Source organism: Notothenia rossii (assembly GCF_949606895.1).
Source record: "Notothenia rossii genome assembly, chromosome: 1".
Classification (NCBI taxonomy): domain Eukaryota; kingdom Metazoa; phylum Chordata; class Actinopteri; order Perciformes; family Nototheniidae; genus Notothenia; species Notothenia rossii.
This window is the reverse complement of record NC_136912.1, coordinates 43,524,060-43,543,301: the sequence shown is the minus strand read 5'-3', so window position 1 is coordinate 43,543,301 and position 19,242 is coordinate 43,524,060. Positions and strand designations below refer to the sequence as shown.

At 43.2% G+C, this 19,242-nt stretch overlaps 1 protein-coding gene across 3 annotated transcripts in view; it reads left to right on the top strand.

Annotated features, from left to right (window-relative positions):
- Positions 1 to 19,046, top strand: part of LOC307047469 (protein AF-17-like) — a 41,659-nt gene extending 22,613 nt beyond the window's left edge. For all 3 annotated transcript variants that reach the window (XM_079694455.1, XM_079694457.1, XM_079694456.1), the window contains 14 exons: positions 1,724 to 1,831; positions 2,371 to 2,460; positions 2,533 to 2,680; positions 4,040 to 4,855; positions 5,243 to 5,442; positions 5,760 to 5,877; positions 6,540 to 6,606; positions 7,508 to 7,656; positions 9,478 to 9,675; positions 12,567 to 12,643; positions 13,880 to 14,226; positions 14,374 to 14,503; positions 15,659 to 15,865; positions 16,540 to 19,046. In XM_079694455.1, coding sequence (XP_079550581.1) covers positions 1,724 to 1,831; positions 2,371 to 2,460; positions 2,533 to 2,680; positions 4,040 to 4,855; positions 5,243 to 5,442; positions 5,760 to 5,877; positions 6,540 to 6,606; positions 7,508 to 7,656; positions 9,478 to 9,675; positions 12,567 to 12,643; positions 13,880 to 14,226; positions 14,374 to 14,503; positions 15,659 to 15,865; positions 16,540 to 16,575 — 2,691 coding nt within the window. In that variant the 3' untranslated portion in view covers positions 16,576 to 19,046. The remainder of the gene's footprint in view (positions 1 to 1,723; positions 1,832 to 2,370; positions 2,461 to 2,532; positions 2,681 to 4,039; positions 4,856 to 5,242; positions 5,443 to 5,759; positions 5,878 to 6,539; positions 6,607 to 7,507; positions 7,657 to 9,477; positions 9,676 to 12,566; positions 12,644 to 13,879; positions 14,227 to 14,373; positions 14,504 to 15,658; positions 15,866 to 16,539) is intronic.
- The last annotated feature ends 196 nt before the right edge of the window (positions 19,047 to 19,242 follow it).

Sequence of the window (19,242 nt, the reverse complement as noted above, 5' to 3'; positions counted from 1 at the left end):
GTTTGAATAATGCTAATTATCAGTAAATATATGTTAATATATATTTTATGGAAAATGGACTGTACTTATATAGCGCTTTATCCAGTCTTTACAATCCCTCAAAGCGCTTTACATACTACATATCATCATTCACCCTTTCACACCTCATTCATACAGAGCAGTGCCACTTGCTCTAGGAAGCTAACATTCACACACATTCACACACCGTTGGCCATCGGGAGCAACTCAGGGTTCGTTTTTTTACCTCAATCCCATAAAGCCTTTGAATAACAGTTGGCATGTTGTTTTCACTTTTTTAAGATAAAGTGAAACTTAACATAAATATGGAAATGCAGACACTTTTTCTTTTCGTCTGCGTCTGCCATATTGGAGCAGTTAATTGGCTAGTAAACAAAAACAATCAGCAGGAAACCGATGGACTGTCCACTGCGTGTAGGGAATGAGTCCTTACCCCAAGTGAAGGAGTTCAACGATTCTCCCATTGTCATGAAGGATTGGTCATGACTGAAAGAACGGGATCCCGAATACAAGCGACCAAAATGGGTTTCCTACAGAGGGTGGCTGGCGTCTCCCTTACGGCCGGTCCACACGGCAGCGTTGCATGCTTCAACGGAGATGCTTCCCATTCACTTTGAATGGGGTTACATCAGGCTTTGCCGAACTGTATTTTTGCTCGCTTCAAAAGTAGAGAAAAGTTCAACTTTTCAAGCTTCCACGGAAGCATCAGCCAATCAAATAATACGCCAGTACAAGCGCTAGCCAACCAAACTGCGTGCTTGTGTGTCCGGGGCGGGGGATTAATGTGATTGGTTGTTGGTCGCGCGCCAGACAAGCCCACCGGCAAGCTTCAACGCACGCTGCCGTGTGGACGTACCGTTATGGATAAGGTGAGAAGTTCAGTCATCCGGGAGGGACTCGGAGTAGAACAGCTGCTCCTTCGCGTATGAAGGAGCCACTTGAGGTAGCTTGGGCACCTGATAAGGATGCCACCTGGTGGCCTCCCTAGGGGGGTGTTCCTGGGACGTGCTGCAGGGAGATGAAAGAGGGCCAGACCCAGGACCAGGTGGAGTGATTACATCTCTACGTGGGCCTGGGAGCGCCTTGGAATCCCCCAGTCAGAGCTGGTTGATGTGGCCAGGGAAAAGGTAGTTTGCGGCCCTCTGCTGGAACTGCTTCCTCCACAACCTGACTCCGGACAAGCGGGAGAAGATGGATGTGCAGTGTGCAGATCATTTGACAAAATCTGAACCTATTTTCATGAAATGTATTTCTTTACATCATGAGATACTGAACAACTATGCTGATGGATCAGGTCCGGCAGCGTACGTCCGGTGTTCTTTCAGTTGAGTTTTAGGGGTGGCAGCCATAAATTCATGAATGTAGTGCATGTGTGAATGGAGAAAATCCCTAGTGATGCTACTATGTGTCAAACAGGCTCATTTCTTCTATCTGGCTTGTGACTGATGTATCTGTCCTGCCAAAGTCATTTGTATTCATCACAGGCACAACAGTGATCAATTAACATACATTTGTTGTGCATATAAGCAATCTAATGTTGTTTCATACATTTGACTTAAATCAGCCTCTATAGCTGGGTAGATTTCTCCCATGTTTTACAACAATTCTGATTAGCTCGGCTGACAGTTAGGGAAACAGCGTTCAAAGCGCCCAGCAGATTTTTAGGTCTCGAGACAAATCACACTTTTTGTTTGTTTTCTTACAGCAGAAGAAGTTGCGCTCCAGTGAAAACACAAGCAGCTCCTTCAGTCATTCCAGGGGGCGCTCAAGCTCTCCACCCCAGGACAAACACCATCACCACCGACAGAGGAAGGTTAGCACTAGGGATGATGGCTAACGTGTTTAGTACCAATGTTTGGAAATGAATATCTGGTCAGATTTCACATTTTGTAGCTATGTTGACACTTTCTTTGATCAGAAGGTTTCTGGTTTGAATTTTAAAAATATTTCAATCATTATCAAGATAAAAATAATAATACAAAATCTGGTACCCACTCCCGCCTACACCTTGTGAACCATGAAATACATCTTCACCCGGTGCCCAAAGCTGGATTCAAAATAAAGGCATGAAGAGCTACTCAAATTATTTTAAATTATGAAATTGGATAATGACCAAATAGAAAGTATTATAAATGAATGAACAGTTCCAGCTAGTTTACAGATACAGTTCTTGTCTGACTGATTTATTTAAACACCATTAACATTTAAGAAAGTTGGCGTAATTTGTTAAAAGAAAAAAAAATAGTTATACTTATTGGTATACCACCAATTTCGGCCCTGGTAATTGTTTGTAAGTGCATGTTCATGTGTAATAGTTTAACTCCTGAGCCCTGTGTATTTCTGTGTTTTCAGAGTCATAAGGACAAGATGCATCAGAAAGAGCGCCACAAGAAGTCTTCTGACAGCCTGGGCTCCTCCGTGACCAGCTGCTCTATAGAAAAGGTACAAAGGCCAAACACAGGATGACACGCCAGGCACTTTGAAAATCTCTAATGACCTGTGTGTTCTCTCCAGATATCCTCCAATCACCACAGCACCAAGGACAGTGAGGGAAAGTGTAAGAAGCTGAGCTCACACAGTCACGTTCACCGCAGCAAGAAGACGGGAAGCATCGGCAAGAGCTGCTCCTCCTCCTCCTGCTCCTCCAGCCCCTTCAACACAGGTACGACAATCAATCAGAATAATGTTCATAGCAGATGTATCAATCACGGAAGTAGTGAGTTGCAGTCATACAGGATTACATGTACAGTAGGTCCGATTCAATGAGTAAAATAAATAATGAATTCACGGATAATTTATGAACCAGATAGTTGATAAGTCTTTATGACGTGAAAATCTTCTTTTCACACATTTCTTACTGTTTTGCATCAGATTGTAGAACAAAACCAACATTTTGTTTGCATCACCTTTGCCTCTGGAAACTAATGCATTCATTACCATCTTCTGACATTTTATCAATTCAAATATTTATTCAGTATTTATAAAATTACCAATTTACTTATTTAAAATAAATGGCTGTTTTGATCGTTTTAACCCTGCAAACGGCACTTTTTGGTTTGCATTGTTGTCATAATCCAAGAAGTTCATCAGTAATATTGAATACTATTAAAGAGGCCCTATTGTACTTTTGTGCTTTTCTGTTTCCTGTAGTGTGTTCTATAGGTTTTTGTGCATGGAAATTGTCAGATGGAGTTTTTCTGGAAATAAAAGAAGTGTGCTTGCTTGACTTATTAACCAGCATCTTATGCTGCGTTCACACCGCTATACGATTTTTGGGGGCGGCGCGATTACATGTTAAGTCAATGCAGAGACGCGGACAGACGCGAATTAGCTCCGACGGCGCGCATGAAGCGGTGGACGCGACGCGATTGAAGGGGGCCGCGTCAAACGCGAGAGTTACATTTTTTCAACTCGAGCGTCAAATTCACGTGACGTGTTCTCGCAAAAGCCAATCAGCGTTGGGATTCCCTCTGACGTCCTGCTGTTGATCAGTTATAAAGATGGAAGAGATGATCGTTGTGGCTGTGAGCGGGTTCCCGGAGATTTACGATACAATGTCGTATATATCTACCGGGACCGCAACAAAAAGGAGCTGGCTTGGAGGAGAATAAGAACTCAGACACGACGGCGTTTGTTGCTACGTTTGTAGGACTTCCACAGAAGGTACAAAGCAGCAATAGTTGTTATATCCTCCATAGTCAAGGACAGAAATAACCAAAACGATCTTGCATGGAAGTATAAACAACCTCAACTGTCCGTCAACGGCGCGGCGCATCAACGGTATGTCTGTTTTGAATGACGCGATAAAACAAACTGCAAGCCGCTGTGAAACTTGAGTGAATATTCGCATCGCGTCCGGTGTGAACACAGCATTATTCGCTCAAAGTGAAGGGTGAAGGGCTTTTAACCAATAAGTATCCTTTCCACATTTCCGATGCTTACTGTCTCCAAGATCAAACATAAACATGTTTTAGCAGTGAGGTTCTTTAAATGTGACTAAGACTCTGTGTTTCTCCTGGAGGTGGCTCCCTGTCTTCCGCTCAGGACTTCCATCCGTTCTCATCATCCTCCCGCCTGGAGCGGGACCATGACCACGGGGGTGACGAGCACAGTGGGGAGGAGCGTAAGGAGCGCCACCAGAGGCCAGCGGTGCAGGAGGAGGAGGAGGAGGAGGAGGAGGAGGAGGAGGAGGAGGAGGAGGATAAAAAGGAGGAGGGCAAAGACGAGGAGGTAGAGGAGGAGGAGGACAGTAAATACCACAAGCCACCAGCTCTCACTCCAGCTGACGGCCCAATGGCAGGGTCACAGGGTCACGACCGGTCGGAGAACAACTCCAGCCCCTTCGAGAACAAGGTCACCATCTCCACCTTCGGCTCCATCATGCGCATCACCTCTTCCTCTGGGCTGGGCAGCAGTAGCAAGATCCGGAAGATCTCCTCGTCCGGGGACTACAAGCCCTCCAAGTCTCTGAGTAAGCTCAGCACACCGCCCATCCTGGAGGAGGCGGTGCCAGAGGACAAAGCCCTGCCCCCGCAGCAGCCCAGAGAGCGCAGGCACCGCGGCAATAAAAAGAGCAGCCACGGGCCGGGGCGGCCGCGGGGCAGCAAGAACCGGGAGAGGAGGGAGGAGGAGCATCACCACCACCATCACCACACAGCGCCTCCTCCTCCTCTTCCTCCTCCAGCCTTAACCTCCCCGCTCTACCCGAGCCAGTCCTCCCTCCCTCACCCCGCCTTCCCCTCCACGCTGCCTCCCACAGCTGTCTCTTCTTCTTCTTCGTTCTCCTCCTCTGCCGGCGTTTTTTCCACGAGCCGTGGCAACTCTCTTCTCAGCTCCGGTGAGTCTCTGTGGGGGGGGGGGGGGGGGGGGGTGGTAGCCCTCAAGCTTCCTGTGTGTGTTACAGAAACAGTGTTGAAATGTTTCCATTACACATGTTCCATGTCAGCATCAGAGCAGCAGCCTATCTGTGCATCAGAACCTCAGTGTTTTATAATAACACAATGATACTGTTACTATTTTTTTCATACACAGGGTTTTGAAATTCACAACATTGTCCTCGATTGTGGTTTGTGTGTGTGCTATATTTCCTGTCATACTTACACATTGATTTCCCGTGCACACTTACAGACTCAGTGCCATGTTTGTTAGTTATTTTGGCAATCCTGAGATAAGAAAGTCAAAAACACCTTTGTTTTACCTCATTTTATCTTTCTGATTCCCTCAGGCATCTACTCCAGCCTCAAGGACCCCCTCACACTGGGCGGGGGTGTCTGCAGTACCCCTCTCTCCCTGGGTGGAGGGGTTTGTTACCCCTTGTTGTCCCTGGGGGGGGGCATGTGTAGCACCCCTTTCTCCTCAGGACTCCTCACATCTCACATCTCCTCAATGTCCCTTCCATCAGTCAACGCTGTGTCAAACACACAGGTATTACAGCGGGGAGGGGGGGGTCTCTGTACCCAGTATAAGTACTGTTATACATTTCTATATATATCTGCATCTCCATTTTTACCATGAAGAAATGTGTTCAGGTGTAACACATTTTAAATAATCCTTATCAAATATCTTAATATGTGTGCTTGTTAGTGCTGAAGATATATTTAAAAGACTCTCTGACACTCTAAGGAGGCCCAAATAACTGTGATGAGATGTGATGACCCGTGTCTCAGTGTTACAAAGAAAAGCCTTCTTTTTTTTACCAACATCCTTTCCAGATTTCAGATGTTGATGTTCTCTGTCTCCAGGTCCCTCCAGGTTCCAGCACCTCCTACAGCCTGAGCTCCACCCAGCCGTTCTCCAGCTGTCTCTCCACCCCCCCCACTCTGCCACCACTACTGACCCAAGCCCAGAACTCACTGCCAGGTGACACAAACACACATTTATTTGCATTTGTTAAGGAAACTGAAGCTATTTTCAGAAAAGCTTCTACAACAAAACACCCTCTGAGACAGAATCTGATAATCCTTTTTTAAATCAATATTTATTTACTGTATAGACCTACAGTTAAGGTACAAGAAAACAAAGTTAGTCAAGATGGAAGGCAGAAAACTTATACAAAAAATCCCTCCTCATTTATGTATTTTTTTATAACTACAAACTTTATTATAAATAAGTTTCAAAATATATTTTTTAAAATTGTTTACGAAAGTCATGTATAGGGACTGAAATAATAAGAAAATACCAAAAAATAAAAATAAATAGTAGATATACAGTTATACAATCACATTTTTAAAGATTACAAAATACCTTGAAAGTATGTTTTTGGTGAAGGACATTTGGCTTCTGTTTGAGAGAGAATAAGGTTCTGTCCATACCATATATTTAAAACTGATTATCAATAAACTGTGTCATTGAATGGTTGTTCTATAAAGCTATCTACACATTGTTAGTTTGCCTACATGCTGACTAAGTGTTTTGGGGGGTTATTAGGCATTTCGTGTTGGAACATGTTGTGCATCATCAGCGCTGTCACCACGTTTTATTAGAATTACAATAAAAGTAATAACTCTTTGTCCCGTTCTCAGAGTCCGACCTTGATGACGGTCGTTTCCCGTGTCAGGGGAACTCGCCCAGAGAGAGTCTTTCCTCACAGTGAGTCTCATTTCATCGTTATAGCTATTTTAATGTTGATTCTTGTACGATACATGCTGTAACATTCTGCAGAAAATGAGTCAGCAGGACAGTCATCCATTATCACTCATTATTGACAAATATTTGGATGATTATCCTTTAATCAGACGAGTTTCTATTTCTGTTACCAGCATAAGAAAACTAACAGCTATTTATTATCAAAGTGAATAGACAGAGATATTAACCCCAGCCATGGGGCCTTGTTGGTAATTTCCCAGCGATGACTTCTAACGGCCCTTCTACACTACAGGCATCGAAAAATGCTTTCAACGCTTCGCCCATTCACTTGAATGGGGTGACGTAGAAGATTTTTAATCTTCGCCGAACTGCATTATGGGGAGCATGGCATGGCTTTGCAAGCATCACGAGCATCTATCGGCATCAAAAGTTGAACAATGTTCAACTTTTGAGGCTCGATGCTTGGCATCAGCCAATCAAATCCCGCCAGTGCAAGCACTAGCCAATCAAACCGCGTGCAAGCTGGGAGAGCCAGACCGCAGTTCATTTCCTCATATTCTAAACGAGATATTACGGTTGCAAATCACCCGGTTCTTTACAACCAGAACTATTTACCGGGATACAAACCGGAGGAACCAGGCATGGAGGGAGGTGGCAGAGACAGTGGGTGAAACTGGTAGGTTTTTCGCCTGTTTGGAGAGTTTATATCCAGTTTACTTCGTTTTAACATTGCTATTGCTTTCTATGTCGGGGGCGGGAGATTCATGTGATTGGTTGTTGGTCGCGTTGCTTGCAAAAAATCGCCAAGCTTCAGACACGCCCAGCTTCAAGATTTTTTGATGCCTGTAGTGTAGACGGGCCGTTACTCCTTGTTGGTTTAATCCTCCTCCCCACCCCCCCCCAGGTCTCCTATGAGCTGTCTTCCTCTCCTGTTTGAGCAGAGGGACGGGCTGGGGGCCGCAGCCAGAGCCCGCCCTGAGAACATCCCCCTCGCCAGCTCTCACATCGAGCTGCTGCTGGAGAAACACAGCAACGGAGAGATGGGAGTCAACAGTGAGTGAACAGCATTGGTACCAAGATAAAACTCAGGGTCACTAGATGAGTTCTATTTTTGTAAAAAAACCTGATACTTTCCTCCTCAGTTCAATCAATCACATTGTATTTACACACTCCACTATCACAAATTACAGATTTGTTTCAGGAGGCTCTACAGTGGTTACACACCCTCTGTCGCAGCGTACAAGACTAAACTAGAAAAGCAACACCAATAGGAAAAAATGGAAAACCCTCTGGGAGGGCAACAGAGGAGGAGACAGATGTGCAATAGATGTGTTATTTATAGATTTAAAAAATACATTTATATATAAAAATATAAGTGCCAAACACGGTGCAGAATACCCTTCATAGTGTGCACATGATTGTGTTTACCTGCACTCACTGTGCTGTTCTCTTGTGAAAATGACCTGGTGCTATTTGCAGATAATAGATGTGCTTCTAGACGCTGTTAGAAACAAAAGATAGCACAGCAAGAGACAGCATGCTGCAACAATATACAACACAGCTGTAACTGCTTAGATTCTTTATATGAGGAGTAATACAACACAGCGTATTATCATGTTAGCTTTGAGTTTACGGAGGCTTTCCCCAGAGTCTTATAAAAAGAGAGCGTGGCATAAAAGGAAACACCTACAGGACTTCAGGTAAAGGTCACCTGAAGTCCTCATAGGGAATACAAATGACTGTTGTCTCATGATGATAATATAGAAAATACACATCCTAGTGCAAACTTAGTAAGCAAATGAAAGAAAAGACAATAAACAAATAATATTGAATGTGATATACTGCTAAACCACTTTTATACAGTTGAGGTAGGAGAACAAAATAATACGATAACAAATATTTCTATGATCCATATCAGTTTGTAAAAACCTTCGTGACTAATTATTCCCACAGTATTTGTTGATAGAAAGCAAATAAATAACATTTGAATGTGATAACTATGTTTTGCTTTCTCTTGACCTTTGTCTTTCTCCACCCTGTGCTGTCATTATCTTTTTCTTTTCTTTTTATTTCAACACATTTTCGTTCTTTCTTACTAATGTTTCCTCTCCTAAGCTCAGACTTGGCCTTTCTATGTTACTATCTTCCATCCCCTCCACCTTAAACACCTTCCTCACATCTCTGGGCTCCAGGGAGAGTTCACTCTAAAGTGTTCAGAGTGTTAACTGCTGTTGCAGAAATGAGGGAGCAGCCTGTGTGTTCCTTCAGTCAGCGATGCAGGGCACGCTGCACCCACAGCTCCAGAGAAAATCCATTTAGCATTAACAGCAAGGGATTGAATTCCCCGCTCTGATGGCACTGCTGTGAAGGAACACCAGATACAGCTCCAGGGATCACCAGTTCATGTCCGCACTGTATTCCACATTGAACAAGTCTATTTCTCAAGTGAACATATCTTATTGAAACATGGTGGACTTTTAGTTTAAGAAGTATTGCATTTAATGCAGGTTCACCATAACATAGTATTTTAAAATAAAGCAACTCTTAAGTGTGTAATAATATTTGTATTGAATCCTCAAGATGTCTGTGGTATGAGTCATTTTTATATATATATTATATATTCTAACACTAATTAGTTTGTATTGAGCAGTAAATCAAGACCTTAGATACTTCAAAAATATATTTTGCGGCATCATATCCAATCATTGTACATGCTCTGGGCTCTATTTAAAAAATAAAGCTCAAAGTTGTAGACACACCATTTGGAGTCTTCTTCTCTGCATCACAACCTACTCCAAACTACAGTGAAATAATGGAATGGAAATCCAGTTTGTGTGTGATATCGCCTCTCCCCCACCTGCTCCTCTCCTGTAGTCGTGGAGATGCTCCAGTCGCTGCACTCGCTGCAGCAGGAGAACCAGCGGCTGCAGGATCAGATCCTAAGCCTGACGGCCAAGAAGGAGCGCCTACAGCTGCTCAACACGGAGCTGGCCATCTCCTTCCCTCCACACATCCACTCCGCCCACGGCTCCATGCACTCTGCCCAGGTCCACTTCCTGTCATCCACCCAAGGTCTGATTCTTCATCTTCTCCACCCACATTTATGTCCAAACCTTAGGACACACTGTTGCTGTGATGGTATCTAGTAAACTCTGTGTTTTTAATCCAATTTCTTCAGAATGTTCCTCCCTCATCATCTGCATTCAGCAGTTTTACATAAATATTCAATTCTGATTTGTCAATTTCGACATTTGGCAGTCTGCTCTTTTACAACAGCACATTGCTGCTAAGGACTTTCTAATAAAGCGACTTTGTGCAGTCATATCAGTCCACAGAAAGATGTCTGGTGGATTTACCATCAGCGATGGCCAAAGAAATACATACGTTTTCCTCCATCATAATACAGCAAGGAAAACGTTTTAAATATTTATTTTTTATTTTTCAAGAGATCACGAAAGTTTGGATTCATGCTGGCTAAACTGTCCCCACTGGAGAAAAGAAAAATGAGTAAGAAATTGGTTAAAGCCACAGATAGCACAGGGTGTCCGCGGGGTCTTAAAAAGTATTAAAAGTTGATAAATCAATTTAGCGAAAATTAAGGCAATTCAAAAGTATTAAACAGCGTTTCCAAGGTATTAAAAAGTCGCACAGCAACGACAACATGAAAAACCCTTTAATTTACTGAAACGACATGTCGGGAAACCCCCTCAAGGCGACCCATGCTTAGCGCGCCGTAAAATGCTGCTTCTTATTTTAAGTTTCGTTGCCTTGCTCCGCTCTGTGGGGGGGGGGGATCCCAAGGTGGGTAGACCGGCATACGCAACGCTCTGGGGGTCCAACGGCTCCGTGTGTAAGCCCTATATGATCATTTTCTGATAACGATTAAATAGCCCGCCTCCCTCTCCCCACTTCTCCAGCTGCTGCTGGGCTGTCAGAAGAGGGGGAGGAAAAGAGAGGCAGGCACCGTTTATTAAATATTATTATACAGAGAACAAAGTCGTTATCAATTTGTTTTAAAGCTCAATAAATAACAAAGAAGACCTCTGATCGGCACTTTTCTAATTTTGTACGGAAGATTTAAACTTTAACAGACATGTTGACCGGCGGAACATTTTTTTTAACGGAATTCTGCCGCACGGTTCCCTCGTCCCTTGGAAGAGGCGGAGAGGTGGGTGTTTTTCATCTGCTGGTGGACTACCTGAGAGATATACTGTACAGCAGGAGAACACGCCGTCCACCGCGGAGAATAAACAGAAGGGCAACCATGGCAACCATGCTCCGGGGTCTTCTTCGCTGCTTTTGGTGTATTTTGTGGCGGCAGCAGCGCCACTTACAGGCCTGGCATATGTACTACAGCGTTTCCAGCATTTCCAGCGGTCTAGTGTGAACGGATACATTAATGAATCGAATGCGTGTGAACGGAAGACTTTTTTGCGTTTGCGTATGCGTTTTACCGTATGCGTCCTCGTGGGGCCGGGATCTAAGCCAAACTATATCCGGTCACAGAGATCTGCTATTTTAAAGTAAAGTCAACACATATCGACCCTAATATAGTCTACATTAAGAACGAGAAAAGTCTTAACATATATATTGTTTTTTGTAAACATATGACAAATGTGTGAGGGTGATGACGTCAGAGCATCGTCTTATGTGCCAGGGCTTAGCCCCGGACAACCCCAGCCCAATTTAACCCCTGGGTATTTGTGAGGGAGCGATGAAGCTCACCAAAGTTTAATATATTTCATAGTTCAAAGTTTTGTCAATTGTTTTGTTTATTGGTCAAATACTGGTTTCTAATGTTTTCTGAGGAGTTTTAATGGAATGAAAGAGCACAGAGTACAGAAGCAACAAAGCAGCATACTGCATTAAACCTGACCTTCACAGAGAGGTTGAAGTTAATGTGGAGAGGAGGCTTCAGTAGTCTGTCTGCACTCTGTTTAGTTGTGCTATCTTACAATCAATATAGTGAATGTGAGGTAAAGTGTGTAGCCAATGTAACCGGTTAGAACTCAAAGTTGCGATGAGGTCTTAAAATGTATGGAAATGGTCTTAAAAAAGGTCTTAAAAGGTATTAAATTTGACCTCAGGATTCCTGCATATACCCTGTAGCAGGATGACAGAGAAATCAGCAGAAGAAGACAGACAGGAAGTAAGCGCTCAGGTAGTAGTGTTAAAGACTGAACAGACAGTTACGGGGCAGTAAAGCAAAAGTAATGCAATCATTTGATTGTTGATTGATTGATTTTGTTATTAGCGGTGTAATAAGCAGAATTTAATGCAGCGAGGCGGTCAGGAACCCTGTTCTTCATGCTCCAAAATGGTGGAATGAGCTCCCCATTGACATCAGGACAGCAGAAAGCCTTCCGGCGCAGACTGAAAACTCATCTCTTTCGACTCCACTTTGAGCGATAGAATTACTAACAAAGCACTTATATACTAATAAATGACTGGCTAATCTAAAGCCAGTTGAGTAGCACTTGAAATGTTTGGCTCTATGAAACCTGATGTACTTATATGATTCTGTTTTCCTCAAGTTTGTATCTTCTTGGTCGAATGCACTTATTGTAAGTCGCTTTGGATAAAAGCCTCAGCTAAATGCAATGTAATGTATAAGGTCCTGCTGCATGATATCGATGACGCTCATTAGAACTGACCAAACAACCTACTGTGAACTCAAAATGGCTGTAACTGAGTGTCTGTCTGAAATTGGCTCCTCTCTGCTGGTTTTGTTGAGTAAACTCATTTCCCTCAGTGCCATAAATTAATGCAGCATATTGTCTCTGAAACTAAGCCTGACAGCACAAAAATAAAACACATTTTGACATGGCCATGTACACAGAAAGGACACAGACTGAAGATACATTGATTTGCAGATGTTAAATGCTACATGTAGAGCATTTACCATCCAAATAAAAACGTTTGATATAGTAGTATCACCCTGTGTTTGTGCCTCTCCTCCTCAGACCCCCTGAGCACCAACAAGAGTCCTCTGTCCAAAAGCTGCTTCCTGAATGACACCTCCTTTGTTACCTCGTCTGAGGTGAGGACCTCTGAACTGCAACACACCACACAACATGTGTCAAACCAGTACATTTTCCCACTTCAACCTCCTTGCAACAAGAGTTTGTGGGTTAAACCATACCTTTTTGATTTCACTATAAACTGTGGCTACATCCACATTTATCAAATGTAGTTTCAAATTGCATAACTCTTTCTAGGTTTAGGTCTGCCATTCTCTCTACTTGTTTCTCTAATATAGAGAGACTTTTGAAACCCTGCCGGCCCTTTAACTTTGAAATGAAGGAGTAGGATAAACATGGGCAGTTGCAGGACACTTTCCCGGGAAGAAAGAACAAGCGACATCAGCCATGACTACTAGTCTTTCATCAATCACAAGCATCACTGAGCTAGTTGTGTATGTCAGCCGCTGTTTTGCAGTCAAGTTCTGTTAATAAGTTAAATCATTTAATAATGCTACTACTACCTACATTTCAAGTTATTTGTTAGTGTAAAATGTAAATGTTAGGGCGGCAGTAGATCAAGGACTTGGCTTAGAAACGGAAAGGTTCCCAGTTCAAGTCCCGGAGAGACTTGAACCGGGGTGAATCGGGGTGCTTCCTGAGCAAAGCCCCCACCCCTACACTGCTCCCATGGCGCAGTACAGAACGGCTGCACGCTGCCTAACACTAGGAGGGGTGTAATGCAGAATCAGGGGTCTGTAGCGCAGTCTACTGAAGGGCTGCCCATCCCGATAAGACCAACATACGCAGTGTGGACTGGTAGCTGGAGAGATGCCAGTTCTCCTCCTGGGTACTGCCGCGGTGCCCTTGAGCAAGGCGCCGAACACCAAATTGCTCCTTGGCACTAGACAGACTGCCTTCCTATTCGCTCTGGCACCTCAAGACTCCCATTATTAGTTGAAATTGTTTTATTGACTTCAAAATTATCCTTTTGCTTCCACTAAGAAAATAAAACTCTGTTCCACTGCACACCAATGGCGATCCGATCGATGTTTTCCTGTGACTTTCCGAGTCTGTTCACAGTTTATTTTCCACTAACAAGTCCTTAAACACCACAGAGCCCATTCTGTGTTCCCGTTAATGTTTACTTCCTTTCTCTCTTTTGATCCTCCTTAGCAAAGGTCATTATAGTGCTTTAAAAACGGTCCGTACTATCGTCATATTAGCCTCTGAAATGTCGGAATCGAGTATTCAACTAATGCCATGTAATAATGCACATTAAAATGGCTACAGTGATTTTGTCCTGTGTGTTCCAGGAGCTCCACTCTGGCAGTCCGTCCCGCAGCAGCTCCTCCCTCTCCTTCCAGAGCACTCCGCCCCCCCAGCAGAGCCCCGCCTCTTTCGGCCAGCCCCTGCTCAATGGCTTCAGTCGCGTCATGAGCGACAGCTCGGGGGCCATCAGTCAGCCCGTGGTGGGCGGGCTCATGTCCTCCCTGGCAGGAAGTCCTCAGCTGAACATGAACGGCGTGCTGGGCAGTCTGAACGGCGTGATCCAGTCTCCCGTGCAGAACGCCCCCACGCTCCCTGCTCTGCGCCCCCAGCCCCCCCCGCTCACCCCCCAGGCTCTGGCCCAGGGCTTCCAGCTGCCCAAGAGCGCCAGCCCGTATGTGCCCAGCCTTTGTTCAAAATGAATTTGTGTTGTTTAATAGCAAGGCATTGACATCATGTCAGTGATAATCCTATAATAGTGAGGCGTGTGGGTGCAGATTCTGGTGTGTCATGTGACCGTGTGTCTGTGTGTGTGTTCCAGATCTTCCCTCCTGTCGGAGCAGCAGAAGCAGCTTCTCCTGGAGCAGCAGCAGCAGCAGCAGCAGCAGCAGCGGCAGCAGCAGCAGCAGCAGCAGCTCCAGCACTTCCTCACCTCACAGAACTTCACTCCTGTAATCACACACACACTCTCTCCTCTGTTTTCACTATGTACATTTTCTCATAGGATCACCTTGTTTTCTTGATTCTGTTCATATTTGATTCACAAACCACTCAGGAAGACAAAATGGCAGAAAGCACATTTGCTAACTGTATGCTGGCTCAAGCAGGAAGTGAATTACACTTCCTTGATTGATGTAAATTGTAACCTTGTTTAAATCCACCAAATAAGTTTCAAGAATTTACCAGAATCAAAAAAATATTTTGTTTGATTGAACAGCAGTGATCTGCAACTTCCTTCCTCTCATGACACTTAGAATAAGAGGCATAATTGATGAATATTAAGTTTATAAATGAGTAAGATGTGAGAGATGCATAGCGTTTGCTCTACAGATGAATATTGAGGTAACTTTGTGCAGTAGTTGTGACTCACAGGCCGATGATGGTATGAGTCAATGTGTGCCAACAACAGGAAACCATGAGTGTTTCTATTTGACATGCTAACTGGTAAACCTTTGGTAGAGTCTGCAGCCAATCAGAAGCTGAGAAACATGTTGATGTAGAGCTGTTGTGGTGACTGGGGGGTTTGGGCTTTTTTGATTTACACGTATATGACAGACAATAAGGGAAGCGGGTACAACATAGATAATAACACGCTTTGAAACTGATATTGGCTGTGTTTCCTTTCACCTCTTTGTGTTGTACATTTTTAATTGCCCATAGACCCTCAGTGAAAACAACCATAAATAACTAATAGCTGATAAATGATTAGGTACATCATGCACGTGTCTTCAACGTGCACTGAAGCTTCTGCTCCACTGAATCTGCCCAGACACAATTTCTTCTTTGTTTTTGACTGTTGGTTGCCTGGCGCTCTTTGAATGACCTTTGAATTACTTTCGTTCTTTTAAAGTTTTCCCACTGTAGAAGTAGTGCCACCTTCAGCTTATTTTGATGAAAAACTCTTTATAATATTATAACAGTAGCTGATGAAAACAAGCATTAATCTACATTTTATGTTTTTTTAAATATGTAAAAAAAATGCAATACATTTAGATGGAAACCTGACTATTGGCCAAGAGAAGAAACACTTGAAATGATGCAAAAATAGAATCTCTGATACAACACCTTTCAGTTCCGTGGTGAACACCTCCCCCCCCCCCCTCCAGGAGCAGCAGGTGATGGTGTGCCAGATGCTGCAGCAGCAGAGGCAAAGGGAGCTGCAGCGCCTCACCCTGACGGGGGCCCTCACCTCCACCCCAAACTCCCCCCTGTACTCCCAGTCTCCCAGCCTGCTGTCCTCAGCCCCCCCCCTGCAGGGCGGCCCGGCAGGAAGCCTGTTCGGCCTGCAGGACAAGGCACTACACAAGTCCGGGGTGAGTAACGGCTTGGGGAGTAACGGGTTAAGTTATTAGATTACACATTTTTTCGAATTACCCTTCCGATGTATCAGTATCTGTGGTTCATTTGTTATTATTATTTTATTTAGCAAGTTAAGCTCTATGTGTGTAGAGACAGCCTGAATATGCTAAATGAAAGGCAGGTTTTCCTATCAATAACATCTCTGTGCAGAGGACACATTTCTGATCCTAAATATCTTGGCTTCTTCTTTTCTAAGGACACATTGTTCTGTTGTCTTACATAATACACTGACGTAATAAACATATTATTGATATCTCTTTTCACTTTTATTTATCGCCGTTGCATTAGATATTGATATTTTTACAGGTAATTTGTAATTGTAACAAACTACCTGTAATGCGTATCATGTGATGCAGCCTCACAGTTGCAGCTTTAAAAATGATAGCAGTATTGTGTGTGTGTGTGTGTGTGTGTGTGTGTGTGTGTGTGTGTGTGTGTGTGTGTGTGTGTGTGTGTGTGTGTGTGTGTGTGTGTGTGTGTGTGTGTGTGTGTGTGTGTGTGTGTGTGTGTGTGTGTGTGTGTGTGTGTGTGTGTGTGTGTGTGTGTGTGTGTGTGTGTGTGTGTGTGTGTGTGTGTGTGTGTGTGTGTGTGTGTGTGTGTGTGTGTGTGTGTGTGTGTCCGTCCTCAGGCTGCAGGAGAGAAGGGTGGAGACAAGAACGGGTGATGATTCCACAGGAGCAGCTCAAATGAAGCAGAAGAAGGACTGAGGTCCCTGACCTCTGAACATCTTTCCCTCTCTGTCATCTTGCTCTTACACCCTCTTTTATGAATGTATACCAGGATGGACTTTTATGTTTTTTGGTGTTTTGGAGTTCTTTATATCAGAGGTTCTTTTCATAGGTTTTTGTGTAGGCAGCTTTCAGAGAGTACAGTGGTCTCTTGTTAAATTGCACTAATTACTTAGCTAGCCCAACGCGGCTGCTTCTGAAGGGCAGAGCCCCCCCCTGCTCCGCCCTGCAGGGGTTGTGTTCAGGCTTTCTGGTTGAAGTGTGAACTCTTTCCTGACCATTCACCATTTTCCTCCACGTTTCCACTCGGTCAGCGAGTCACACTGCCTCTTCCTGCAACCTCAATGTCTTCCTTGATATCTCGCCTTCCCTTTATTTTCACCCCCATCCAGATCTCCTATATGTTGCAGGCACTTATTATGTTAACGATAAATATACTGTCATTTCCAATGTGTTGTTAGTGGAATTTCAACATGAAGCTAGTTATTACCTCAGATCTTTCTGCCACCCATTTTCCAATTCCAAATTGTGTGCTGAGTCATTACCGCTATAGCCTTCACTGGGTCTAAAGAAAGCACCAAAAACCTTGGTATGTAAATGTGAACATGGCACAGAAGCCATGATATCGTCCACAAGAGCACCAGATTTTATTCAAAAAGAGTTTCTAAAGACTTTTATTTCTTTCCAGTTGCTATCGAGATTAAGCAGAAAAAAACAAACATTTGGAACTTGTAAGTAAGAAATTAACAGTTTTTCCTGAACAACTGTGCACTTTGCATGTTAGCAGCTAACAGAGCAAATCCGCCATCATCACAGAACCTTTATTAAGGATACTGATTGGCCACTAGGGACAGACAGGTTTTCCATGTGAGTATGTTGCACTCCTCCTCCTGCAGTGTCCGTTCTATCTGTTACTTCCATACATAACCCTTAATGATATTCACCAACTAGATGTTCTTTTAGCAATACTGGATAGATAATGCCTTAATGATGCTAGATGTACAGAGACACCACGAGTCCAGGCTCACTCTGTTGTCGTCTTTCTTTGATAGTGTTTTTTATCTGGGGTACACGGTGGGGTTCATTACTGAAGTGAAAATACTCTTCCTAAACCCATTTATACTTTTGATAGCTGACTGATGATTTAAAAATGTGTGAATAACCGTATAGTGAGTAACTTAAGTGTCAAATCATTTTCTATTGTACTTTTTTGTGTTCAGATCTGATGTTCTTTAGTTGTTTGTGCTTCGAAGAAGTCTGACAGGAAAGCCTGCACAGTGTGTCATAGGAGACGGCCGAGAGGTAAACTATTATTAAAGTGCCGTCACAGCGGTGTGTCATACATAGTGTAGCCGTTAAGCTAACGTAGAGATAAGCTTGTCTTTCCTTCCACTCCACTTTATCCTACGATGCCTGTTTGGCTCACCTTTACTAACAAAGGCTCTTCACAAAGTAAGGGACTATTTAATCATGTTTCCTCCTGTGTTCTTTAACAATATTGTCATAGACCTTTATTAAATATTTTCTGTTTGCAATCTTGAACATGATCTCCCATACATGTGATGTAACTTGAGTGCTAGATTATTTTGTTAGCAGCTAATGTAGACGTCAGAGAGGAAGTCCAAGCAGCTCACGGGTCTTTGATAAATACTGTAGCAACGACAGAAGGAGAATGTTGGTTCCGTGGATGAAGACATGAGCCAACGCATTGACACGACTCCAAAGCGGGAGCTCTGAGGTTTTACTGAGAGAATTTACTGAGTTTGTCCTTACGAATCCAGACACACACGAGCATGTCCAGGAGAGGGACTGCAGAGCGGTGCTGGGTTTCTGAAGCCGTTTCTTTCTCATGTTGCACTGGGGCGCTTTGGGCCCAATCGTAAATCGTTTTTAAATACCTTTTTCAATTTTGTTGGAATACGAGTGGTATACTTTAATATGTTTGTGTTAAAACACATTCATTCTTTTAAGCTTTGAAGTATGGGTAACCAAGATAATCCATGTTCTGAATGTCGTACTGTGTATCTTTTATGTGTATCAACATTTAAGCACTTGGCTCTGAAAGAGGTTTGATGGAGAGCGAGTTTCCTGTCGGGATATGAATTGCATGAAATGCAGCGAGGTCTCTCAAATGTGTTGCTAAATACCAAGTAATAACTATGCATCATTTTAAATGCATTGTTCCCTTAAAAGAAAAATAAATTAAATGAAATGAGCACTGACTTTTAAAAAGGACAAGCATGTTGTCATTGTATAGTGTATTTGTTTGAGAGAATTGATCAAAACTAATTTGACAATATTCAGATGAAAAGCCCTGTAAAGTATTTTGATATTTTTGTGTGTAAAATTAAAAGAACGGATTAAGACAACTTTTTTTGTCAATAAATGTATTTTACTGAGTTGTTTATATTTTCTCTCTGGTGTTGAATTACTTTTCTGTTTTTGAAAGAGGAGAGTGGGGGGGAATTCTCTTTTTCTTTTTCTACTTACTTACTGTTTATTGTAATGCTCAGGGAATACGCAGATCAACTGTTATGTTTAAAAGTATTTGCCTATTTCTAATCAGTTAAATGTACAAAGAATAATATAGCGACAATTTCTTA